Below are 27,007 nucleotides of genomic sequence, written 5' to 3'. Positions count from 1 at the left end.
GCTATACGGAAACAAAACAAAAAAGAATCTTGGACTGAATTCAGTAACATACGGACCATTTCTGCCATTTTCTTGCAGTCTGGCAGCGAGCACCAGCCAGGCATGGACAAAGTCGTTTTTTTTCCCTCTGGGAGTGAATTAATCTGTATTCTCCGCTGGTAACCGACAGTGACCTACCTCTTCTCCTCGGTTCTTCAATCATCTCAGAGAGAGAGAAGACAGCACCCCCTCCTCCTCGCCTTGTCATCTACCTACTGCTGTCACCGCCGGTGACGTTTTGTAGGGACAAGCTTGCAGTTTTTTTTTGTTCAAACAAGATAATAAATAAACAAGTCCCAAAAAAAACGCATGCAGCATGAGGCAGGATAGGAATGATAATGCAGCCAGAAGTAGACGGGGAAGAAGTTCAGGGGAAATGGGCATGAAAAACACAGAACAGAGAACAGCAGAGACAAAAAACTGAAACTAGGAGAGTGAACTTGTGAACTATACTGTATATACAATATATATAAATTATGTATTTTATATATATATATATATATATATATATATATATATATATATATATATATATATATATATATATATATATATATATCGTCTCTGTCGGGTGGAAACCTCATATGTCCAAAACTGGATTCAAGGATTCAAATTCTAAAATAGCAGACCTACAAGCTTGCATATCTGCTACTTTTGATACTTTTGTGTGACGCTGTAGTATGATCAAGTGGTATCATACTTGCATGTCCAAAACCGTTCCTTTTTAATTATAACATTTTAAAATTGTGAAAATTGCCGAGGCTACAAGCATTAAGTAGGGAAATAATTTACGAAAAGATATGAACAGTTGAAATGTGGAGATACAAGGTTTCTGCCCGACGGCAATGATTTCCAAGAGTCAAGACAGACACTGTCTGTAGAATACAAAATGTATTTTGGCAAACTCTAAGGCAAAGAAAAAATGTCTATAACTACATAATTACCCATCTCTCTACCTCTTTTTTTGTCTTGAGTTCACCACAATACATCTTATATTCTAAAGTCAGTGATGGAAGAAGTACTCACATCTTTACTTAAGTAAAAGTATCAGTAGGCCTACCCTATTGTAGAAATCGTAGTCTGTTACAAGTACAAGTTCAGTATTAAAAATGTACTTGAGTAAAAGTACAAAAGTATTGGCATCAAAATATACTTAAAGTACCAAAAGTAAAACGTAATACTCATTATGCAGAAGGTAATTTTACAAGTTTTCAAATGTATATGCATGTATTTGAAAATGGCCAATCAGCTGAGTATATGTACTTAGGTACTTTCCATCACTGTGTACAGTATCTGTCTAGCATCTAATAAACATGTTGAAAATTTCAAACCTTCACACAATTGTCTCATTATAGTAAGTCAGTGATGTTTAACATTTCTAAAGCTAAAATTGATGTGATAAATACAGGCGTGCACGTGTTGTACTAGACACACACACACACACACACACACACACACGCACACGCACACGCACACACAAAAGGGAGAAAGCAGCAGCACCCAGGTTCATTTGTTTAATATATTATCATTTTTATTTTCACGTCATCATAGTTTTAACTGTTACTTTCCCTTAATTCATTTAAAATTATCACCTCTGAATGTACACATACTGCAAACTGTCAAAAATATACAAACAAATGCAGGCTTGTGCTATTGTCTGGTCAAAATGTCTAAAAAACAGTGGCACTGGGAGAGAGAGAGAGAGAGAGAGAGAGAGAGAGAGAGAGAGAGAGAGAGAGAGAGAGAGAGAGAGAGAGAGAGAGAGAGAGAGAGAGAGAGAGAGAGAGAGAGAGAGAGAGAGACAGAGAGACAGAGAGACAGAGAGAGAGAACAAAGAAGACGGATAGAAGACATTGAAACCATTAAAAGACATGCACAGCATCAGTGTTTTGAGCACCGGCCACGGTTGTCCATTATGTGAGGTGCTTCCATGGGCTCTTTGTGGAAAAAGTTACATACATTTCATCATCTGACGGACGAGGAAAAATGTCCGTCTCATATCAAACCGCAAACGAAAAACAAAAAACAAAAAAATAAAGTCGCTCTTCAATGGAACTATTTAGGCACATCATTGTTTTTTGTGGTTTTACATTTTCTGTAAAAGTCAGAGATATTGTAAATGTAGAACGCTTTAACCGAAAAACAAAACGAAACAAAGAAAAACACCCTCCCAAAAAATCGAAAGCATACGATAAAATAAAAAATAAAAGTTATACTGCAGCTTTGAAAAGTCATTTTGGAATCACCGTGTTGGTTAGTAAATCAACAATGTCACACAATCAATACCTTAAATTTCTTCTGTGATCTGTGTGTGTGTGTGTGTGTGTGTGTGTGTGTGTGTGTGTGTGTGTGTGTGTGTGTGTGTGTGTGTGTGTGGGGTGAGTGTGAACTGGAGAGATCATGGAGTCCTGTGGAGGTTCAGTGATGGTTTGCGAAGAACCGAGTGGATAATGGAAGCGAGCATTCTGGGCGGTGCCTTTCTGCGGGGTGGTGGTGGTGGTAGGTGGCCGTGATTGGATGAATTGGGCAGTCCAATCAGATGCTGAGGTCTCTGGGGCTCTCCTTGTAGGTTTTCTTCTTGGGCTCGGGGACGCTGGCCTTGGTGGAGTGACTGGTGCTGGACTTGAGCGTGCTGTAGTAGTCTCTCACCTTGGGCGCCACGAAGTCATCGTCGTCCTCCTCATCTTCTTCCTCCTCCTCCTCCTCCTCCTCCTCTTGCCGCCTGGTGCTCCTGGGGAGCGGGGAGACGTCTCGCCCCAGGCTGCGGCCTCGGTAGCGCGTCGGCTCTGGGGAGGCGCCTCTGCTGGCGTAGCGGCCGGCGGCCGCCTCGGGGGAGCGGCCCCTCAGCAGCGAGCTGTACCTCCTGTAGGCCGAGTCCGAGTCCGGGGTGCGCACCCTGGGCAGGGTGACGTCCCTGTAGGCGCCTCTGGGCAGCGTGTCCCCGCCTCTGTAGGCCCTCTCCATGGAGGAGGCCCTCATCAGCAGGCTGTCCTCACCGTACGGCAGGCGCTCCTCCCTGGGGAGGCGCGGCAGCGTGGCCTCCCTGTTCAGGCGGTCCAACGCCGGGGGCTCCTGGAGGACGCTCTCCTCGGGACGGGCGCCGGCGGGCACGCGGTGAGCGTACCCGGGGGGCTCCCTCAGCACCGGCACCGGCACGGGTTTCTCGCCGCCCCGCTGGCCCTGCTGGCCCTGCTGCGGTCTGACCGGGGAGGTGCGCCGGCGGTAGGGGTCCGAGGAGTGGGCGTGGCGTGGCCGGGCGGGGGAGTGGTGGCGAGAACGGTGGGGGGACCGGTGGCGACGCGGCGAACGGTAGGGAGAGCGAGGGTGGGAGGAGGAATGGTTAGGCTGGTGGTGGCGCCGGTCCGGGGAGCGCCCGTGCCCTCCTCTGTGGCGGCTGTCCAGGGTGTTTTCGGCGCTGCGTGCGCGGCCGCCGCGCCCGCCTCCTCTCTCCGGGGAGCGGTGGCGGTGGTGGCCGCGCCCGCCTCTCTCCGGGGAGCGGTGGCGATGGCCGTCGCCGGAGCCGCCGCCGCCGCCGCTCTTCCCCTTGTCCTTCTTCTTGAAGAGCTTGGAGATCTCCTTGTTGGTGGACGCGCCCCCCTTGCGTTTGCCGGTCTTCTTGTCGGGGGAGCGGTGGCGGCTGTTGGAATGGTGGTGCTTGCCGGTTGGCTGGTGGTGGCGGCTCGGCTCCTTCTTCTTGCTCCGGGATGATTGGTGGGGGGGTACGGGTGGGTTGCTGGCCTCCGACGGCTCGTTGGCGGACGGCGGCACGGTGGTCACTTCCGAAGGGTCTGGTAACCCTGTGGCTGTGTGGGCTGAGGCGCCGCCGCCGTCACCGGCGTCTGCAACACATGGCGTGACATCACAACACGTCAAAACCAGTCAGAGAGAAAAAAAAACTTTCTGCCAGCACAGCACAATAGGCTCAATGCACAGCAGCCATACTGGAAAGAAATTGGGGACTTTTCCCGTACTTTCTTCACAGGTGTTACCAATTAGACTAATTAACCCATTTAGACCAGGAAAGAATCTGTCATTTTTTCTTTGGCTATAAAAAAATAGCAGATCTACAAGCTCATATGAACTTGTAGATCTGCAAAAAAAAAATCGTGAAAATGTGTGCAAATCTTTGAATATATATATATATATTTTTATAAGCAAACCTTTGTAACTCAAATCTTTGCTTCTTTTGATTCTAAATGTCTTCTAAATCCTAACGTATGTTGCTTTAATATCTGTGGTTCTCAAACTTTTTCAACTCTGTAACTCTGAGAGTTATGGGGGTCCTTGAAATTAAAATGTTTGAGAACCACTATGCTACACTAAATGGAACAAAGCCTTCATTAATATAACTGGTAAGACCTGTCAAGGAAGTAAGGAAGAGGCCCAATTTCCTTCCAATATGGCTGCTGTGCACAGAGCCTATACCTGTGCTGCGTCTGTCGCTCTGTTAGGAAGCCATTCGGATGTTATCGCCAGCAAAGACGGCTAACTGTTAGATAGCACAGCCAATGGTAAGATGTTAGTACAGCTTATGTATGCGCAAAAAAGGGGAAAAAACAGGGCAGTGATGAGGAGCAGCCAAAGCTTGATTACACTTGATACCTACTGCAGAATCTCTCCCAGGTACGGTGTACCTGCTACAGGTACCAGTTGGTTACAACCACTTAAAAACCCTCTATACATGGTAAACATGACCTGAGTTGGCTCTGTACTTGGCCCACTCTTTTTTCCATCTCCACCAAGATATACAACGTGCTGTGACACATTGTCGCTAGGGTTCCAAAGTGGTTGAAGCCTGATTTATACTTAGTTGCACGACACAGCGCACAACTAAGCATAAACCAGGCGTTATACAGCGCTAACATGCTGCATTGTTGATGATGTTGCTTGACAATATTCACTGGCCATGCTCTTTTCATGCGCTGACAATGATACCGTGGATATTTTTGTTAGAAATGTTTAAAAGCAAATGCTTGCAAAATGAGTGAGAGGTCCAAAACTCAACAATGGTTGATAATAATAAGCTTGGCTTCAGTCATGCATTGCGGTAAGGGTCCAAATAATACCGTTGTCTGTTCTTTGTGTTAGGAATTATGAATAAATGTCATGATTACCTTCTTTTGATACGAACCGCAGGGATTTCTGCCCTATTAATCTCACCGTATCGTTTTGTGAGTTGACACAGTGCTTCCCAAAGCAGAAATGTTCTGCTTGTCATCTTCCTACTGAAACTAAAGAACTCCAACTGGCTACAGCAGAAAGGGTCTAGTTGTCTCCATCAAGCAAGTTGATACATAAAGGGCTAATTATAGTTTTGACTAATTACACTTAAGGCTAAATGAGTTATGTTTGCTGAATAAATAAATTAGCCCTTTATACAACAAAATAATATTTTTCATTTAAAAAAAAAAAAAAAACACAAATCACGTTTCTCAGCAAATAATCGCCATGCGACGAAGTAGAAATTCGGCTTAACCTGACTCTGCATGTCAGCAGCAAACAGACAGTGCCCGGGACGTTGAATGTGATCGGTGGAGAGATACAGTACTGTAATCGTCTCCGTCAGGGTGGAAACCTCATATGTCCAAAACTGTTACTTTTCAGGATTCAAATTCAAAAATCATATCGGCAAGCTCGAAACACGCTTCGAGCTTGCCGATCTGCTATTTTTGATGCTTTTGTGGGACGCTGTAGTTATTTTGAATTCACAAAAAAAACACAAAAAGTTGAAATATGGAGATAAGAGGTTTCTGCCCGACAACAACGATATAATACACATCAATCCATTCTGATTGGTCGGCACGACAACAGCGGTGATGACGGAGGAGGCGGCTGGCGGTGGACGCTGGCGATTGCATTCCGTGGAAAAATGGATTTGTATGAATGGAGTAGTGCATGGACATGGGTCAGTCGAGGACACACCAGACAGAGAGAGAGAGAGAGAGAGAGAGAGAGAGAGAGAGAGAGAGAGAGAGAGAGAGCGAGAGATATGGAGAGATGGAGAGATGGAGAGAGACAGATAGATGGGCGGGAGCCGGGAGGGGAGGACAGTTACAAACCGTGGTCTGATTTTGGAGGAGAGAAGTCTCCCCCATCTTGTCATTTCTCATACATGCAGTGAGAAGTGGAGCAACAATCCCTGAAGGAGGAACAAGATCGAGCCCAGCGCGCAAGACAGGAAGAGAAGATAAAAAAAACACACACACACAAAGAAAACAGGTAAACAAGGTTTACATGAAACCAACCAGGTGGAAGAAGAAGAAGAAGAGAATTATTGCCTGTGTGATTCAATGGAAAACGGTGTTTATTTGATCGTTGAATTATTCAGAGTAAAAGGAGACAGTCCAGGAAAATTGCCCCAACCACTCAGTAAGAATCAACAGTTTACAGATAGCGTCCCGGAACTAAGGCTGCAGACACACACAAGCACACATACACACGCACGCACACACACACACACACACACACACTTTTCCATTCACATACCCATACCATAGGGACACAAAAGCAGCAGAGACCCAAACCCAGAAGAGACAGTGATTCTCTCACACACCCACCACAGCATAACAGTATGAAGCAGTTTTAAACATTGCTGACAGAAAAAGAAAAAAGGAACAATGGTGAGACTGTCAAAGGGTGTGTCAACTAAAAGTACAAAAACAAACCAAAAATCTAAAATATATACAAGCTCACAAGATGTTCATTGGTGTAAGGGTTAAGACAGCACATCCGTAGCGCAAACAGAAATTACATGAATGAACTTTATCAGACAGGCAAATATTTCCCCACGCAAAAACACACACACACACACACACACACACACACACACACACACACACACACACACACACACACACACACACACACACACACACACACACACACACACACACACACACACACACACACACACACACACACACACACACACACACACACACACACACAATGCATCAATGATGACTCGTGACTTTCAATCAAAACCCATCAATAAAAAACAAGAAACATTCCATAAATATTATGGAAAATAGACAAACGAAAATGAAAACAAAGAAAACATTTCCTCAATTTACACTTTTGACAAGGTCATGCAGCAATAGACTTTTTTTTCTCCAATAATATGTGGACTCGATTCACGGCTTCTGTACACAGAACAAAAATACTTGTAAAAATGCCTCTATTCTTTTCATCGCTGTACAAAAAAAGAAAAACATCTTTATAATAAGCGATGGGATTAATGTATTTCCTAACGCGAATGGGCGGGGACTTTCCTATCGTCACAGCTTTCCAATGACATTAACAGTGGGGTGCAAATAAATCCACAGATTAAGTGAATAATGTCGAGCACAGTTATAAAGTGAGACTTCCTCATTAACACAGCAAAAAATAAAAAAATAAACAAAAAACAAAATAAAAGCATCAGCTTGCTTGTGTCCAAAATACAGTTCCCACTTCACTGTAAAGACCCTTAAGAGTTTCAGTAGCTTACATTCACCTTCAATAAATATCATAAATATGTTTTGTTACGTCCTAAACCCAAAGCTGCAAGATGCTTTTATTTCATCAGAGCATGTTCTACCACTTCGTCATGATGGGAGGCCCATATGGATCAGGTTGCCGTTACTTCTCCCCCAAGGCCTAAATTAGCAATCGGCGGGGGACCTCTGTGCATCGATATTATAATCTGATCCGCAAGAAACGTCTATCCTGCACCGGTCATTCGACCCCCAGTAAAACAGTTTATCTTTGTATGTGTGTGTGTGTGTGTGTGTGTGACAATGAAATCAGACCCACCACCTTCCCATAAAAGTCCCAAACAGAGTGACTTGCTCAGTGTCCCCACGGGGCCATGAGATGAAAAGTGACAGAGGGGGTGTGGGGGGGGGGGGGTGACATGGAAATTGAGAGCAGGTGACAGGAGAAAAGAGGTTACAGGACCACGTGGGAGTAAATCCACACCCCCCTCCCCTCTCCCCTCTCCTGGGCAGTGACAGCCCAAAACGTGACCTTCTCCAAGGGAAAAAAAAGGAGGGGGGCCAGGGACCTCAGGGGTCCGTCCGGGTGGAGGGTCCCGGGAGGGTATTTAAGTCCTCACCCCAACCCCCCCCCCCCCTACTACCACCACCACCACCACCACCAGTCCTGTGGGTGAACCATGGCCGTGGCTCAGGGCGTGAAGACGGGGGAAAAGGGAATGTTTTCGTAGATTGACCCACCATATTCCGGCACCGAGCCGTCGCCCCTCTTGAGCACCAGGCGCGCGCGCCGCCCCCGCCGCTCTTGATGAGCTCGATGGCGCGCGCATGCTTCATGCCTTTGGTGGTCTCGCCGTTGATCTCCAAGATCTCATCGCCGACCTGGGAGGGAGAGGAGGAGGAGGAGGAGGAGGAGGAGGAGGAGGAGGAGGAGGAGGAGGAGGAGGAGTGGGTGTGACAAGAGGAAAAAGGTGTTTTGAAGGAAAAGAGAGTGGCGCAGGTTCAAAGGGACGTGTTGACGGAGTGAGGGGAAAGATGGGAAAGGCGAAAGGAAGGGAGACAGGGAGGAAAAGGAGAGAACAAGATTTAAAAAGTTACAAATCAGAACCTCTAAACGGCAAACCTCACATGCAGACGTTTTCTTTGGGTTTTTTTATGTAACGGTTTTCGAAAACTGTGTCGAAAAGCAGCGACCGTGAAGCCACGAAATAGACAGAGAGAGAGAAGTAGAGAGAGAGAGACAGAGTGAGGGAGGGAGAAGGGAGAGTAACTGTTGGCTTTTCAATTCCTTTCCCTTCTCCACGCCTGAAGTTATCTGTCAGCTTTGCCGGCGCCAAGGGAATTCCTCTTTGGCAGAAAGTGGGTCTCTCAGCACTGACACTCTCTGTGCCTCACAGAACATCACACTATTAATATCTCTGCTAACAAGTCACACACAGAGACAGACATTCATAAACAGATCTGATGGATGCAGCATGTCTAAATGAACATTTACTCACACTCAAACACGGTTGCAGTCTCATCTCAAATACAGACAGTACATACAACACATAATGGGGGAACTAAATCAGGGATTATTATTGTACATTCAATTAAGCAACCCCCCAGGGAAATGCTACTTTAACCCCTGCATGACTATTCTGGGGGGCGGGGGGCCCTATCATCAGTGTTGTGTAAATGTTTTTTTGTTGTTAGTTTACAGATTATATTATATATTTTATATTGATATGCCAATGTTTTTTTTCAGACATTTAACCACTTAAACCCTCAATACTTTGACTGTTGCCTCTGTACTAGGTCTGCTCTTTTTCCCCGCTCGAAACCAAACCGAAAATAGCCGATCTGCAAGCTCACACAGCGCTTGTAGATCGGCTATTTTCGGGCTAATGTTCCCCTCAGAATAGGGATTCTGGGGTAGAAGTGGTTAATGTAAAAAAAAGAAGTTACAATTACACATAGATTTGGCGGCGCCCCCCCCCCCCCCCCCCCCCCCCCCCCCCCCCCCCCCCCCCCCGTAGTAACTCTTGAGGACCCCCTAGGGGGCCGGACCCCCTGGAAAAAAGCAATCCAAAAACAGCCTGTTTTACTAAGAACAGAGGGTTTTAAGTGGTTAAATGGAGATTGGATCAGGTTGTTTTTTTTATGCCATTCCAAAAAGAAAAGGTTAAATATCACGGTTTCGTCCACGAGGCATGTACGAATGTCAGATTTACATGCCCGTGTACACAATTATAGAGGAAACCATTAACTTGCTCTTTTTTCTCCTCCTCCAGTGGTTCGCTCTGTGAGAGTGGTATATGTCACAGCACTGATTTAGGTGGCTTAATTAGCAGGCAACATTCGATGAAGCATAGCGTTCAGTAATTGGGCGGGTTAGAGTATGTTATGCCACAGTAATTACACAAACGAATATTGTTTTTCTGTGCATAATTTCTAAGGAGAACCACTGCATCATCACGGAGGGCAACATCGCCGGACCATTTTTCCTCATTTCGTGAGAGGGAGAAATAACGGAGAAAACATCGTTTTTCTGTTTTGGCCAGAAGAAGTGTCTGATCAATATTATGAATTTATGAGAGTTATCTGAATAGATAGGGAGTAGCGCGGCGCATAAGTCTTTATTATTGATCTCGCTCCATTCATTTTTGCTTTTTTTTCTGTCACCTGCATTATATTGGACAACCATGAGTTACACTACTGATAAACATTGCTTTTATCGATCGTCACACAAACTTGCACCAAAGTTGGCTCCCAACAGGACAGACTGTAGAAGGACACAGCGATATGAAGTTTATAAAAGTTTTGAACATGTGAATTAGGGCAATATAATCTCATTTTGCTTGATTTGTAGATGGAACATGATCAATTTGGAACTTACTTAATCCACCAAAAATCTAAAAGCAGGTCAGTTTTATGCCAATGTCAACGAGCCTAGTATAGCCTAGTATAGTGCATTCCAATGGTTCACAAACCTTTTCATGTTAGGCATCCCCAACGTGATACTCTATATTGCGGACGCCCCCTCTGAAAATATTTTGTGCCAAGGACCCCCAGGAGAGAAGATTTGTGTTGTTTTTAATCCTTCTAAATCTAAATCATTCCAAAATGTTCATATTTTTGTAAAAAAAGCAGATCGTAGATTTGTGAATAGCACAAGTATAAAATAGGGTTTAAAGGGATATTTCACTTTCAAAAAAACTTTTGCTCATTTTATCGTCTACTCAGGCTTTAGTGAGCCCCCCAGACAGTTTATAAGTTGCTTGATTCATTATTTAGATATTTGATATTCATTTTATCAGACACGCCCCCTTCCTATACAAACCCACTATAACTTCAAACTTCATTTTTAACCCGTTAGATTCATCAAAAACACCCGTCCTTGGTTCTGGTGACTCACCCTGCCCTCCTAATACGCGAGGGGGGCGTGTTTTTTCGATTTCATTTTCATCGTTTCATTTATTTTTAATATTTTTTTTGGAAAATGAAAAAAATTAAATACATTAACACCTTTACCGCCGGGCCCGTAGTTCTACGGGCCGTTAAATCCAACGGTTAAGCGCCGAGCCCGTAGTCCTACGGGCTGCGGTCTTTTCGCGCATGCGCGGTCCGGGTGCACTTTCGGAATTTTTTTGATCCACTTCCGTTTCCGGTTTGATGACAGGAAATAGAATTATTTGGGATCCGGTTTCGACGATCACGCCCGCTCCCATTCTACAGACGAAACTGAAACTCAATTCTCTTCCTGTAGTTTTTTCTCCTCGCATTTCACTGTTTAACGTAATCCGCTCTAACTACAGTCATGGAAGTCCGTTTGACATGCGGTCTTCACTGGGAGATACAGGGAGATCTCGCGGATGTAAACAGACCGTTCACGGCTCAATCTTAAGGATTTTAACAAGATCTATGGCGACATGAAAAAAACAAAAAAACAACAAAAACACCTTGGCACTGGTGAGTACATTATGAGATTAACCTCTGGCGGTGGATGTGTTAAAAAATTAAATAAAATAAATGAAAAAAGGAATCGAAAAAACACGGCCCCCTCACGTATTAGGAGGGCAGGGTGAGTCACCAGAACCAAGGACGGGTGTTTTAGATGAATCTAACGGGTTAAAATGGAGTTTGAAGTTATAATGGGTTTGTATAGGAAGGGGGCGTGTCTGATAAAATGAATATCAAATATCTAAATACTAAATCTAGCAACTTATAAACTGTCTGGGGGGCTCACAAAAGCCTGAATAGACGATAAAATGACCAAAAGTTTTTTTGAAAGTGAAATATCCCTTTAAGTGGTTAAACTGACTGTGGTGCTATATTAAAAAAAATTACTGGGGACCCCCTGGAACCCCTTCAATGATCCCTGGGGGGGGGGGGGGTCCCTGGGCTCCAGTTTGAGAACCACTGGTCTATTCCTCTCTTGTATTTCAGTGGCATGGAGCAGGTACATACAGAGTCTATCCCACTCTGTACTTCAGTACAGCACGGACAACTACTGTATCTGACGTGTTTACTGTGCCTTGTGTATAGCATCAAAAGTAGCAGATCTACAAGCTCGAAAACGCGGCGCGAAGTGACGCGTTTCGAGCTTGTAGATCTGCTACTTTTGACGCTTTTGAATCTGAATCCTGAAAAGTAACATTTCTGGACATAATGAGATTTCCACCCGACAGAGACGACATACAGTAGTAGATTTAGTCCATTACTGATGGTGATTCTTTGAGCGGTGAAGTATTTCACCCTGCTGTAACTACAGTACTTCTTAATCTTAACTGCTGTGCTGCCTTCGGGCGACTGCATTTCAATACAGGTCTTACATCTAATCTATTGTCAGTGGGCATGGAGCAGGTATATATTATGTGAGAGCGGCGGGTTGCTTGTGGGTGTTTATGTTATGTGTGTACTGTATGTACCCTCATCTTGCCGTTGCGGACGGCTGCTCCGTCCTCCGCCAGCCTCAACACGTACAGGTCCATGTTGTACTCTCTGCCGCCCCGCAGGCTGAAGCCAAAGCCTTTGTTGTCTCGCTCCAGATCCACCGAGTAGAACTCTGGGTCCTGTTAGAGAGAGAGAGAGAGAGAGAAAGAGAGAGAAAGAGAAAGAGAAAGAGAGAGAGAGAGAGAGAGAGAGAGAGAGAGAGAGAGAGAGAGAGAGAGAGAGAGAGAGAGAGAGAGAGAGAGAGAGAGAGATAGACGCACACAAATGCAAACACAGACACAGAGAGATACACATTTAGATCAAGGTCACTTTTATGATCCAGCAGTTGGATTTTTTACTTCTTCTCTGTGTGTGTGTGTGTGTGTGTGTGTGTGTGTGGGGGGGGGGGTACGGGTAGAGCTGGGGACAATTGCCACCTTCAGGAAAGTGAAAGTCACACCTATTTTATAGGAATGTCAGAGTGGGCCAAATGTGTAGCACGCACACACACACGCACACACATTGCGTGTGTGTGTGTGTGTGTGTATGTGTGTGTGTTCAGACATGCTGAATTATTGATGCCAGGATGGGCATAGAGAGGGCACATAGGGAGAGAGAGAGAGAGAGAGAGAGAGAGAGAGAGAGAGAGAGAGAGAGAGAGAGATGCCCCTGGCACCAAAAAGGACACTGTGACAGCCAAAGAGGCTCCTGTCCTCACTGCGCGCATATCTTTGTGTCTGCATAAGAATCAATGCTATCGCTAAGAGCCATCACCGCATGGGGGAGATTAATTCAACGAGGGAGCACGGTGGATTCGTCCTTGGATGGGAATGGACACATGAATATAGAGGACGAATAGGTGGGTAAGGTGGGATGCTGCTGAGGCCCGCCTGAATGGCTGAAGAGATTGTAAAGGCTGGGGAGCTGATTACACCGGGGTGTGTGTGTGTTAAGCGTGATTCTTACTTCGTTGAGTTGACAGTGTTTTTTGCGCACCATGAAGAATAGCTGACCTGCAACCTCACAACCGCGACGCGTTGTAAGCTTGCAGGTCGGCTATTCTCGGCCGTTCTCGGCACGCGAAGCCATCGCACGGCGGAGCATAAATTAGGCTTTAGATCAGGGGTGTCAAACTCATGTCGGGGGTGGGGGGCGAATTGTGCGAAGCGTGATCTTGATGAGGGCCGCGACCTGTCGTACCGACGCGCATGCGCGCTCGGGCTCACTTACACAGCTGTCACTGGCTTTGTTTTTCAGCCTGTTGCCTCAGTCTCACTCAGCTATGACTACGACATCCCTTTACTAATTATTAGTTCATTATTAAGGAGAATAGCTACTTTAATGATGGACTATTATTATTGGTATTACAGTCGTAAGCTACTAAGAAATGTGTCATGAGAGATGAAAAGAAACAATGCAATTTTTTGTTTAAGGATGGGTTTCTCCTTACCAGTGGTGTAAAGTAACTAAGTACATTTACTCAAGTACTGTACTTAAGTAAAATGTTGAGGTACTTTTACTTTACCGGAGTATTTCCAATTGTCTATACTTTTACTTCTAATCCACTACATCTCAGAGTAAAATATTGTCATTTGAAAACTTTAGTTACTAATTACTTTGCAGATTTAAATTATTACATTATAAAACAACTTTAGACCTATTTTATACCTCGGCCGATCTACAAGCTCACAACGCGTCGCGACACGTTGTGAGCTTGTAGATCTGCTATTTTCAAACATTTTAGTACTTTTACTTTTGGTACTTTTACTCAAGTACATTTTTTATTCCGGATTTTTACTTGTAACAGAGTATTTCTACATTGCAGTATTGATACTTTTACTTAAAAATGTGAGTACTTTTTCCACCCCTGCTCCTTACCTGGCCTGGTGCTTGTTGCGTTGGAGGCTGAGGTGGAGGTCCTTGCGGGGGAAACGATTCCTGTTTGGGTTTCGTGTTGTTTCTGGGAACAGAACAGAGAGCCGGTGGTCAAAATGTTATGCTCACATGATAGTGGAATATTACACCTCGATTATATGCACAGTACTACGGACCAATCCAACCCTTTGTACTGTAAATACAGCAGCATCAGCATGCAAAGGATAGTCTTGTGTTTCATAACAATTTTACGATTTAGGCATTTAGCAGATGCTCTTATCCAGAGTGACTTCCAGTACACAAGGTACATAATCACATACAATACAATGCAAAGAGACAGCGTAGTGCCTCAAGAAACTAGGATCCCAGGTAAACCAACAAGCTAACCTAAGTAACAATATGCTATCTAAATAGCAATCTGAACATATAGGATACCAGATAAACAATGAGCCTAGCATGTGTCTTTTAACCCATTAAGACGGGAACGCGTCTGTGTCAGTTTAGATTTCTTTGGCTATATTCAAAAATTGCAGATAAAATAGCAGATACAAGCTCATAGCGCGGGACCAAGTGCCACGCCATGAGCTTGTAGATCTGCTTTTTTTTTTATTGTGAAAATGTGTGCAAATCTCTGAATAGATATTTTTTTGAAAATATTTAAGCAAAGATTTCAAAACTTACAAAAAAATGTTTCGAAGATTTGCACACATTTTCAAGATAATTTTTTTTTTTTGCAGATCTACAAGCTCATAGCGTGGCACTCAGTGCCGCGCTATGAGCTTGTATATCTGCTGTTTTTGAACAGCCAAAGAAATCTAAAAATGACACAGATGCGTTCCCGGATTGAATGGGTTAAATAACATGCTGTAAAAATCATCAGCACTCCATTTCCCATGGTGCACCTCACCTGGGCTCCGGCGCAGCCTGTAGCTGGGGTGTGGTGTGAGTGGTGGTGATGGTGGCGATCTTCTCTGCGTTGGTCAGCAGGGATGCATTAGATGACTCTGGTCAGGGTGGAGGAGATAAAAGGCTGTCAGTCACACAGAGAAGACAGGGTGCTTTCTTCAAGCTGGACTTTTATTTCTCTGGTAAAACATTTCTAGGTTGCAAAACCTGGTCTACAACTACACTCACTAGTCCTGACTTTTGCGTCACTTTTTCCTCATTGGCTGGTCCTTTAGCCAATGAGGGCTCAATGAGTCCTCTCAGAATATGAGATCTAAAGACGACCCACAATACTGTGTTCGGCCACTGTATGCAACTCTATGGTAAGTGGCGCTGTTGCTCGATGTCCTCTCAGAATATGGGATCTAAAAACGTTGCCATGTTTAGTGAGAGAAATAAGCAACCATATGGGATTTAACAACGTTGCCATGTTTAGTGAGAGAAATAAGCAACCTGGTATAATATGACAATATGTCATATCTTGTTTTGTGATGAGTCATTTCACAATTCAATTTCTTTTTATGACATACTGTTGGGAATCACCAAGTATCACCAATATAATTGACTAGAGCACCGAAGTCTGACATCACTGCAGAGTTGTACTGGAATTCCCATAGGCAAATCTTAGATTGCGTGTTCCAAAAATAAACTTTGGTACTCCATTACAGTTAATATACTCACACAGTGAGCCATGCCGCAGACCAAGCCATAAAAATCTAAGTGATATTAAACTACTGTTGCCTCACCTTAGGAAACCCCTCACCTCCCCCAACAATCTAATGATTCGCACTTATCTCTCCTCTTAATCTCTGCGCCATAACCGGTCCCTTCATTTGATTACCAGCCAGCCCCCCCCCCTCTATACTCCCAGGCCTCCTACTATACTCTCTATTCCTCTCACGGCGCTCCGTTGCTAAAGCTGGTCAATTCCCTTCTTATCTATTCATCTCCTCCGCCTCCGCTATTCCCCTTGGAGCCCGTTGGCTTAATTTGTCTATCGTCCTCGGCCCACGAGGTGCTGCCTCAGCCAATTGGATGGCGGCGCGGGGCGGGGGTGACCTTAATTTCAGACTGTGGGGGTGAGAACCTGGGGGTTCAGCGAGTGTGTGTGCGTGTGTGTGTGTGTGTGTGTGTGTGTGTGTGTGTGTGTGTGTGTGTGTGTGTGTGTGTGTGTGTGTGTGTTATGGTTTTGGCTTAGATCTCAGCATGAGGTGCACCTTAAAATAGACACCCGGGTTTCTTCTAGCGTCAGCTGTAAAAGTGCAACATTCTCACAATGATTTCCTTTCACCCAGCCTTACAGTAGATGCTTTACCTAGCCTTGGTTCAAGACTGTCAGAGATGCCTTTTATCGATTTGTGTATTTATGAGAGTCTTGGGTGACTTTTCCCCAAATAGTGTTTGGAGTGCCGTTTTTAAGGCCCGTTCCTCTCTCATAAAACGTACAAATTCATAATCCAAGTTGTGGCACAGGCAGGTGAAAGCCGGTATTACGCTCGATGGAAACAAAATAAATAGAATGCCATTCAGGCACAGACCGGATTAAAACACAAACAATACAGAATATTACAGAAGACAAAGGGGCCCATATGGTCAGCACTTAATATTTTGAATTTGTACATTTGCAGAGATGTAACAGGCCGGGCCTCAACTAACTTAAACCCACAGCTTCCGTATTGTGGGGAGAGCTTTCGCCGATTTTCAGTCTTTTCCGGCTATTTTCCGCAAAACCTTTCCCCACAATAACAGAAAAGATACAGTACTAGCATAGAGCCCTGAGGGACTACGCTCAACCATATGGGGTTTAAGGTGGTTAAACATGGAACTCCAAACACTATTTGGGGAAGACACCCACAAATATACACTTAAAGGAGAATACCACTCATTTTCAAAATTGAACTATGTTTTTAATACACCTTAGAGCTGTTGTGTGGAAATAAGAAAAAAGTCCCCCCACCCTTCTATGTTGCCTAGAACTGGATAATTGATTGAGGTCATGTGATCAGTCACATACGCACGGTGTACTTTTGGCTCCGCCCCATCAGCCAAAAACAATTTTTTCTTATTTCCACACAACAGTTCTAAGGTGTATTAAAGACATAGTTCAATGTTGAAAATGAGTGGTATTCCCCTTTAAAGAGATAGTTCACCCTCAAAATGACTTTTTTTCTATCGATTAGTCACCCCTTGGAGACTTGAATTCATGGATATTCTTTAGTTTTTTTTCGCATTCCTAAGCCAGTAATTTGATGACCGGCAGCGGTTCCGGTAGAAGACACAAACTGTTGCCTACCGGTCCGCTGGTCATCAAATTATTGACAAAAAAAAAAAAAAATCCATGAATTCAAGTCTCCATGGGGTAACTAATCGATAGAAAAAAAGTTTTTTGGGGGGTGAATTATCCCTTTAATGTCAGAATCAATCAAAGAAATCCTTGACAGTTTTTCCTGGTCCAAGGCTAATGTTTTCCTTTAATCCTCTCCACTCCATCTGTTCACCTTCTCTAGCCCATAATAAGCTACTCTCTCTGTTTCATTGCCATGTCTTCTCATTTGCCCATCCCCGTTTTCTGTCCAGTTCTTTTCCCAGGTATACAATACGCCTCCCTTTCTCTCTTCCATTCTCCCACCCTTCTCCTCCTCAGCCTCTCCTCGTTGCCTCCTCCTCCTCCTCCTTTCTCTCTGCTGTAACACACAGGACACACAGGAGAGTCACTGAGCCTCAATCTCTCTCTCTTTACCTCGCCGCCGACACGACCGGCTCCGTGGCCAACACAAAGCGAACCGAGAGACGGCAGAGAGGGCGGCAATGAAAATGAAAGAATTCAGGAGCCAGAGAAAGAGGTGGTGGGGTTGTGGTGGTGGGGGTGGGGAGGTTGGCTCAATGTGCTACTGTATTTCGTCGCTGTCGGGCAGAAACCTCTTATCTCCATTATTTTTACTTTTTGTGTTTTTTTCGTAAATTAACGCCCTACGTCAGTGGTTTTCAACCTTTTTCATGCCAAGGACCCCTAAATTGATATACATTTGGCCGTGGACCCCCATCTGATTTTTGTTTGTGCCAGGGACCCCCAGAAGCAAAGATTAGAGTTAAAAATGTTCGCTTTAAAAATATATATTCAAAGAGATGCACACATTTTAAAAAATAGCAGATTTACAAGCTCACAAGCACTCGGTGCTGCGCTATGAGCTTGTAGATCTGCTATTTCTGAATAGCCAAAGCTAAGTGGTTAAAATTATTGTGACGCCATTACGCTGGGGACCCCCTGGTACCCCCCCAAGGACCACTGGTGGTCCCCGGACTGGTTGAGAACCACTGCCCTACGTGATCACACTACAGCGTCACACAAAAGCATCAGAAGTAACAGATCCACAAGCTGGAAACGCGGCGCGAAGCGACGCGTTTCCAGCTTGTGGATCTGTTACTTTGGCTATTTTTGAATTTGAATCCTGAAAAGGAACAGTTTTGGACATATGAGGTTTCCAACCCGACAGAGACGATGTTCCCCAGAGTGTGTAAAAAAAAAGGAGGGGTGAGGGGCGGTCACACACTACCTCACTCCGGGCGCCTACATTCCCATCAGGAGTACATTACAACAGGAGTCGGCGAGGTGAGCGCTTGGTCTGTGATGGAACTCTGCGATGCAAGGCCGTGGGGTTTCGGTAAAAGGCATTAGCTGTTGATATACTGTATATACGTATGCCTGTGTGTGTGTGTGTGTGTGTGTGCGTGTGTGTGTGTGTGTGTGTGTGTGTGTGTGTGTGTGCGTCTGTGCGTCTGTGCGTGCGCGTGCGTGCACAGCCTGGGAAAGCAGCTCTGGGAGCTCGACTCTGTGATGGAGGCAGCGTTATTCAGCTTCGCTCACAAACAGAAAATCCCACGCAAACGCCTGCCAGAGCACGGAACGCTGGGTTCATAGTGGAGATGGGAGTTATTTTATATGCTAAGACAGTGGCTCCCAAAGTGAGGTTCTTCAGGGACCCTCTAGGTTTCCTTGAGGGGGGGGGGGGGGGTTTCCAAATGGACCCTTGCAGGTCTGTAAACTCTGAGAGTTATGGGGTGGTCCTTGTAATTAAAAAGGTTTGAGAAGCACTGTGCAAAGAGATAAGACAATGTCTTTGCATCTAAACATGGACAGGAGAGACGTGTCTGGAAACACAGAGAGATACAACAGGCATAAGCCTCTTAATTATCTCCATGTTTTCACTTTTTTGTGATTGTTCCGTAAATTAATGCCCTTTGTGATCATACTACAGTGCCACACAAAAGTAGCAGATCCACAAGCTCAAAACGTGGCGCGAAGCGACGCGTTTCGAGCTTGTGGATCTGCTACTTTTGCTGCTTTTGAATTTGCATCCTGAAAAGTAACAGTTCTGGACTGCACAACTCTGCCCTTTGGTCTTTCAGAGTCCAATCTGATCCGTTTGTTTGCCTTCTCTGATACACAAACAGGGACAACAGTGCATTCAGATTGGACAAAATATAATTAACGAATCACAGGTGTCGAGTGGAAACCCGGTATGTCCAAAACTGTTACTTTTCAGGAAAAAAAAATAACCTGTATTCCAATGGATCCCATGTAGTTATCATTTAGTCACAAGCTCTTGTTAATACTTTGGTTTAATAACTATGAAACAAACCACTTTCACTTAAAATGTTTCAAAAAAAATTACGATCTACAAGCTCACAAAGCGTCGCATACTGTAGATTGGCTAGCTATTTTTGCCACTTTTGAGTGACACTGTAGTCATTAATTAATTTACCCCAAAAATTTTAAAATTAAGCTGAAATACGGAGATACGAGGTTTCTGCCCGACGGTAACGATATGCATCTTCCTCCCCCCCCCCCTCTCTTTCTCTATCTTCTTGGCAGAACAATTTTGCTGTACTGTTCTCTCATCAGCCGCTTGGCAGAAAGAGCCCCTCCATCCGTGCAAAGTGATTGGGAAAAACGAACAAGCGTTGGACAAATAGCTCCAATTTCTAACAACGCACAGGTTGACAAGGACTGTTGCCTTCTACCAGCCTTGGCTGTTGTGTGTGTGTGTGTGTGTGTGTGTGTGCCCACCGCACACAGACACACACACACTTAATTAACCCATTAAGACCGGGAGAAGCATCTGTGTCATTTTTAGACTTGAGCTAAAAAGCCTTATTTTACACTTTTGGCTATTCAAAAATAGCAGATATACAAGCTTGTAGCGTGGCACTCGGTGCCGCGCTACGAGCTTGTAGATCTGCTATTTTTGAAAAATAGTGAAAATGTGCGCAAATCTTTGAATATATATGTTTTTAAAGCGAATATTTGTAACTCAAATCTTTGCTTCTGGGGGGTCCCTGGAACTAAATATTGTGAGATGGGGGTCCGCGGCCAAATACATCATCATTTTGGGGGTCCTCGACATGAAAAAGTTTGAGAACCACTGATACAGAAACATTTTTTTCAAAAAAACAGTTAGGATTTAGAAGACATTTTTGTAAGAATCGGCCTCAGGTCTTAAAGGGTTAAACAGTATTTGTGAAGCTTGCCGCGGCAGCCTGTCAGATACAGTGTAGAAGAGAGCTCTCAGCCACAACACCACCACCACCATCATCGCAGAACGAAACACAGCAACACACGCACCAACTTCCAACATCAGACACAAATAAATAAACACACACGCTATCAAAAGAGCCCCCATCGACTCGCTCTCATTTTCACATCACATAAAGTTACATCACTCTCCCGTAAGACATGCGCGTGCGTCCGTGCACACGGATAGACACAGACACGCGCGCACACACACACACACACACACACAAACAAATGTGCACGCGAAACGCATCTCAATTAGTTGTGCATGTTTTGACAAGGCCAGGGATGCCAGAGGCACAACTGCAAAAAAGGGGAGAAACTTGGTTTCCCTCATATCCTCCATGAGCTGCAGTGTTGACACTGTGGGGGAGGCTCTGTCACTTTGACAAGCACACATGATGGAAATCGTCTCTTGTTGTCGGGTGGAAACCTCATTATGTCCAGAAACTGTTACTTTTCAGGATTCAAATTCGAAAATAGCAAAAGCGGCAGATCCGCAAGCTCGAAACGCGGCGTGAAGGGGCGCGTTTCGAGCTTGCGGATCTGCTGCTTTTGACGATTTCGTGTGATGCTATTTTTGTTGAAACATTTTGCAAAATTGTACAAATCTTGAGATATGTTTTTTTAAAGCGAACATTTGTAACTCAAATATTTGCTTCTGGGGGATTCTACAAATGTCTTTTAAACAACAGTTTTTTTTTAAAAACTTATGTTGCAATATCAGTGGTCCTCAAACCTTTTTCATGTCAAGGACCACCCAAAATAATATGTATTTGGCCGCGGACCCCCCATCTCAAAATATGTTGTTCCAGGCACCCCCCAGAAGCAAAGATTTGAGTTACAAAAGTTCGCTTTAAGGAATATATTACTCAACAAGATTTGCACACATTTTTCATGATTTTTCAAAAATAGCAGATTTTTGAATAGCCAAAGGGATCTAAAAATGACACAGAGATGCGTTCCCGGTCTGAATGGGTTAACGTTCCGCATACACAACCACCACTCAACCAGCGGGCGTGCAGCATCCAAGCCCAGGTCATTTCAATGCATTGTACTGAAGAACAAGCATCATAATCGTCACATTCACCATCGGTTTATTTACAAGAAAAATAGCACCCTTCCCTTGGTAAATCCTTCCCTTGGTAAATTAAGATAAACTATGCTTGCAAATGCTTTCAAAAAGGTAAACCTGATCGATCCTGGATGAACGCTTTGTGCTCCAGAAAAGCCTCAATAAATTAGATCTAGTGTTTATCACACCTACTGCCAAGAACCTTCAAAGCCATTTAAAAGTTGACCAAAGGCTCCAAAATGGATGGGGGGGGGGGGGGGGGGTTATACTGCCATTATGGGCTCATTAGCCAATCAGACTGAAGCATGGGGGATGAAGAGGGATGCTGGTATGTCCTTTTAAGAAAACTTCTGTTTGGGTGGAAACCTTGCATGTCTGAAACGATACTTCTCAGGCACAACAACCCGTGTCCCAATGGATCTAACAATGTGACTATAGTAATCCTCACACTTTATTATTATTCTTTTTATTATTAATGGAGATAAACAATAGTTTAGATCGTCTCTCCTCCCACAGTTTATTTTTCCCAATTTAGTGCCATATGTCAAAATGACCGGCCTCACCGGGAATCGTGTGCTTGTATAAGGCTAAGAGATTGGTTGCATAGTTTTATTGATATTGATTTATTAGTGCATTAAATTTCCCCATCCACTTTAATGGAAAAGTGCAAAAACTCAAATTCAAGTATTTTTTTCTCAGAAACCGTAAGAGCTAGAGTTACCAGATTTGGAGGGGAGGTTCCTAATTTAGTCCGAAATTATTGATATAATAATTACACTAATCGGCCACATGGTGGCGCTATAACAGCCCCCTTTACGTTTTGGCCTATAACTCTTGAACCGTAGGTCGTAAAATCAAAATGTCCTTTTCCCTAGATTCCTTGGGTCATGACGCATCTCCCCATATAGGCCACGCCCATTTGCGTCAGGATAGATTTTCCGCCATTTTAAATTTTCTTCAAAACACACTTTTAGCTCCTCCTCCCATATATTTTGTCCAAATTTAACAAAAATCGGTACACATGATCTCTGGGCCCATGCGATAAACATATCCAAACGGCATTTTGATAGTCCTTACCGTTCGTCCGTAAATGGCTTCCAAAGTTAGTGGGAGGGGCCCGTTTTACCAAAAATGCTACAAATCACGAACGAAACGTCCGGTCAATCCCAAATTTGAATCACATGTCGAGGGTGGTTTACTCAACGAATCCCCAAAATAATTTCCACTTTGACCCATAGAGGGCGCCACAAATGCCCAAAACGTAACCGTTTTATGCAAAAACATGATTTTGGGGGGATCAATCCTCTCAAAATGAAACGCAAGTGATCTCGGGAGTTACGTGACAATGTAATTGGCGCAGCCTCCGACGGTATTCCTCCCAGCGTATTCCTCGAGTCCCGGCGGCAGCGACCCGCGACTAGCGTCGGCGCAACCACACTCTGCAATTGCCCAGAATTGCGACCCGTCTAGTTATTTAGTCAGTATTCTTTAGTTAACCAAAGAATACTTTTCTTCGGTTAAATATCTATCAACACACACACACACACACACACACACACACACACACACACACACACACACACACACACACACACACACACACACACACACACACACACACACACACACACACACACACACACACACACACACACACACACACACACACACACTTTCAATTTGGCATGTCATTAAAGGTGAACATTTAATGTAATTGTGGAATAGTTTTTCATTTAATACAAATCTTCTCTTCTTGGGGTCCCTGGCACAAAACATTTTCACATGGGAGTCCGCGGCCAATATATACATATGAATTTGGGGTCCTTGACACGCAAATGTTTGAGAACCACTGATAGTATAGAAAGAGAATGTGTCACACCATCGAAAGTAATAGCTGAAACCTCACAAGATGGCGCCACCTGTCCATTGAACTCAATGGAAGAGGGGCGGTCGCTCGTTCTATATCCTATCCTATCCTATATTAGAATTGGCTAATGGGAGGGCAGGCCGTCCGGCGGGCGGGCAGGCAGACCTCTGACGTCACTCTGACTCAGACATAACCATAAACAAACCCGACACGCCCATATATAGGCACTTCACCCGATACGCCCATATATAGGCATGCCACTATGACTCTGACATAACCGTAAACAAACCAAATACGCCCATATACAGGCATGTCACTATGACTCAGACATGACCATAAACAAACCCTGATACGCCCATATATGGGCATGTCACTATGACTCAGACATAACCATAAACAAACCCTGATAGGCCCATATATAGACATGTCACTATGATCAGACATAACCATAAATAAACCGATATGCCAATATATAGGCATACACTGTACTGTATGGAGATCCGGTTGTAAAGAGCCATAGATCATATACAGGGTATAAGCATATACTAATGACATCAGGGATCTCCATATATGGGCATAAAAGGGACACACACGGGTACAACGGGTACTCTGACAAAGTCCCTGACACTATGACTCTAATAAACGTATATTATCTCATTAAGACCGGGAACGCATCTGTGTAACCACTTTGACCATTATTTTATTTGGGAGCTTGTAGATCAGCTATTTTTGAAAAAACGTGAAAATGTGTGCAAATCTTTAAAAAAATAAATAATATTTTTAAAGCAATTTTTTTTAACTCAAATCTTTGCTTCTGGGGGTCCCTGGAACAACATAGTTTGAGATGGGGGTCCGTAACCAAATACATATCATTTTGGGGGGTCCTTGACATGAACAAAGTTTGAGAACCACTGATTATAGGAGCATAAGTAAAATAAAAAAAAAGACATTTGTAGAATCCCCCAGAAGCAAAGATTTGAGTTACAAATGTTTGCTTTAAAAAAAAAAACATATTCAAAGATTTGCACAAATTTTCAGGATTTTTCTAAAATAGCAGATCTACAAGCTCATAGCGCGGCACTTGGTGCCGTGCTATGAGCTTGTAGATCTGCTATTTTTGAATAGCCCAAAGAAATCAAAAAAATGACACACAGATGCGTTCCCGGTCTTAAACAGGGTTATCCTAAAACATCGTAAACTCACCGTCTCCGGGAATGATGCGTAGGGTGACGGTGTTGCCGGCCTCTTTGATGAGGTTGACGATGTCCGAGTGGGACTTGTTGGTGATGGAGCAGCCGTTGACCGCCAGGATCCGGTCCCCCACCTTCAGCTTCCCGCAGCGGTCCGCCGGGCTCCCCTCGATGATGCGGCCTATTTTGTGGGGCATGGCCACACACGCATTTCCAGCTATGGTCATCATCATCATCAAGCATGAGGTTTTTTTTTTGTGCGCGAGTTAGTGCGGCGGGTTGTCGAGAAGCGAGGTAGGGAAAAGGAGAGGGAAAGGGAAGGGAGGAGATGATGAAAGAAAAGGAAGAAAGATTTAAGCGTCAAGTCAAATCAACAGCCACCAAAGTCAAAGATCGGTCACAGAGAGAGAGGCTGCCCAAGGATGGTGCCTGAGTAAAAAGGCAGGGGTTGGTATAGAAACAGCGGAGGAATTGAATAGGGTTGTTGGGGATCTGGAAACCAGAGAAACCGGATCAAACGCTGAGGAACCGGAATTCCGGTTTCAACCAGTGGTGTAAAGTAACTAAGTACATTTACACAAGTACTGTACTTAAGTACACTTTTGAGGTACTTTTACTTTACTGGAGTATTTCCAATTATCAGTGCTTTTACTTCTACTCCACTACATCTCAGAGGCAAATATTGTACTTTTACTCCACTACAATTATTTGAAAACTTTAGTTACTAGTTACTTTGCAGATATAAATTATTACATTATAAAACACACATCTACAAATTTAGCCCTATTTTATACCTAGGCTATTTGAAAATAGACGATCTACAAGCTCACAACGCGTCGCATCGCGAGATTCGCGACGCGTTGTGAGCTTGAAGTACTTTTACTTTTGGTACTTTCAGTACATTTTGATACCAATACTTTGGTACTTTTACTCAAGTAAATGTTGAATTCCGGACTTCTACTTGTAACAGAGTACTTCTCAGTATTGATACTTTTATCCCACATTTGAGTACTTTTTCCACCACTGGTTTCAACACATTTTTGGAACCGTTTCTGGAACCGGTTCATCACAAGATCTGGTATGTGTCTAATCCATCTATCCGTCCATCTAGCCATCTATATTCATCCATCCATCGATCTACAGTATCTATCTATCTGCAGTCTGCCATCCGCCATTGGAGGGAAATGGTGCATCACTTGCTTCTCTCTCAATCTCCCTTTGTGTCTCTATTCATTCAGCCTGTCACGCTTCTCTCTTCCTCTTCATTCCACTACAACCCCCATCCTCCCCAGACATCTTCCTGTCTCTTAAACCCAATCTGGGCCTGTCGGGCAGTGAACTATAGAATGGAAGGCAGAGCAGAGAGAGAGAAAGAGAGAGAGAGAAGAGAGATGTCTTTTCAATGGGGACAAAAGTGCCGTGGGTTTCCTGTTCGTCGGGAATACATTTATCCGACTAGTAGCGGTACTATAGATCTCATCTCAAAGCCCTATACCGTCATTATAGAGAGATGATACAGTCATACAGTATAGCTCCTGTACATGTTACTTCCAAGCTCATACTTCTGCCTTCATTCTCTCTGTGCCATCATGTGGCCCATGGACTTCCTCTGGATCTTAAAGGCTCCCCCACCACCTGGCGTGTTACCCCGTTAAAACCAGGAACGCATCTGTGTAACCACTTTAACCATTGTTTTATACATCTGGCTATTCAAAAATAGCAGATCTACAAGCTCATAGCGTGGCACCGAGTGCCACGCTATGAGCTTGTAGATCTGCTATTTTCGAAAATTGAGAAAATGTGTGCAAATCTTTGAATATATATATTTTTTAAAGCGAAACATTTTAACTCAAATCTTTGCTTCTGGGGGTCCCTGGAACACAATATTTTGAGATGGGGGTGCGCGGCCAAATGCTTATTATTTTGGGGGTCCTTGACGTGGAAAAGTTTGAGAACCACTGATTATAGCAACATGAGTTTTTTCAAAAAACTGTTAGGATTTAGAAGACATTTGTAGAATCCCCAGAAGCAAAGATTTGAGTTACAAATGTTCGC

The 27,007-nt window shown here is 44.1% G+C and overlaps 1 protein-coding gene across 1 annotated transcript in view; it reads right to left on the bottom strand.

Annotated features, from left to right (window-relative positions):
- Window positions 1-4,254: 4,254 nt before the first annotated feature.
- The window catches only part of magi1b (membrane associated guanylate kinase, WW and PDZ domain containing 1b), a 277,517-nt gene continuing 254,764 nt past the window's right edge, over window positions 4,255-27,007 (bottom strand). Inside the window, 6 exon segments of the mRNA XM_080424277.1 lie at window positions 4,255-8,310; window positions 8,313-8,396; window positions 12,425-12,568; window positions 14,307-14,388; window positions 15,211-15,307; window positions 24,966-25,133. Coding sequence (XP_080280403.1) covers window positions 8,206-8,310; window positions 8,313-8,396; window positions 12,425-12,568; window positions 14,307-14,388; window positions 15,211-15,307; window positions 24,966-25,133 — 680 coding nt within the window. The 3' untranslated portion in view covers window positions 4,255-8,205.

Source organism: Gymnoscopelus braueri (genome assembly GCF_963280865.1).
Source record: "Gymnoscopelus braueri genome assembly, chromosome: 3".
NCBI lineage: Eukaryota > Metazoa > Chordata > Actinopteri > Myctophiformes > Myctophidae > Gymnoscopelus > Gymnoscopelus braueri.
The sequence above is the reverse complement of the archived record's forward strand: the minus strand, read 5'-3'. Positions and strand labels throughout refer to the sequence as shown.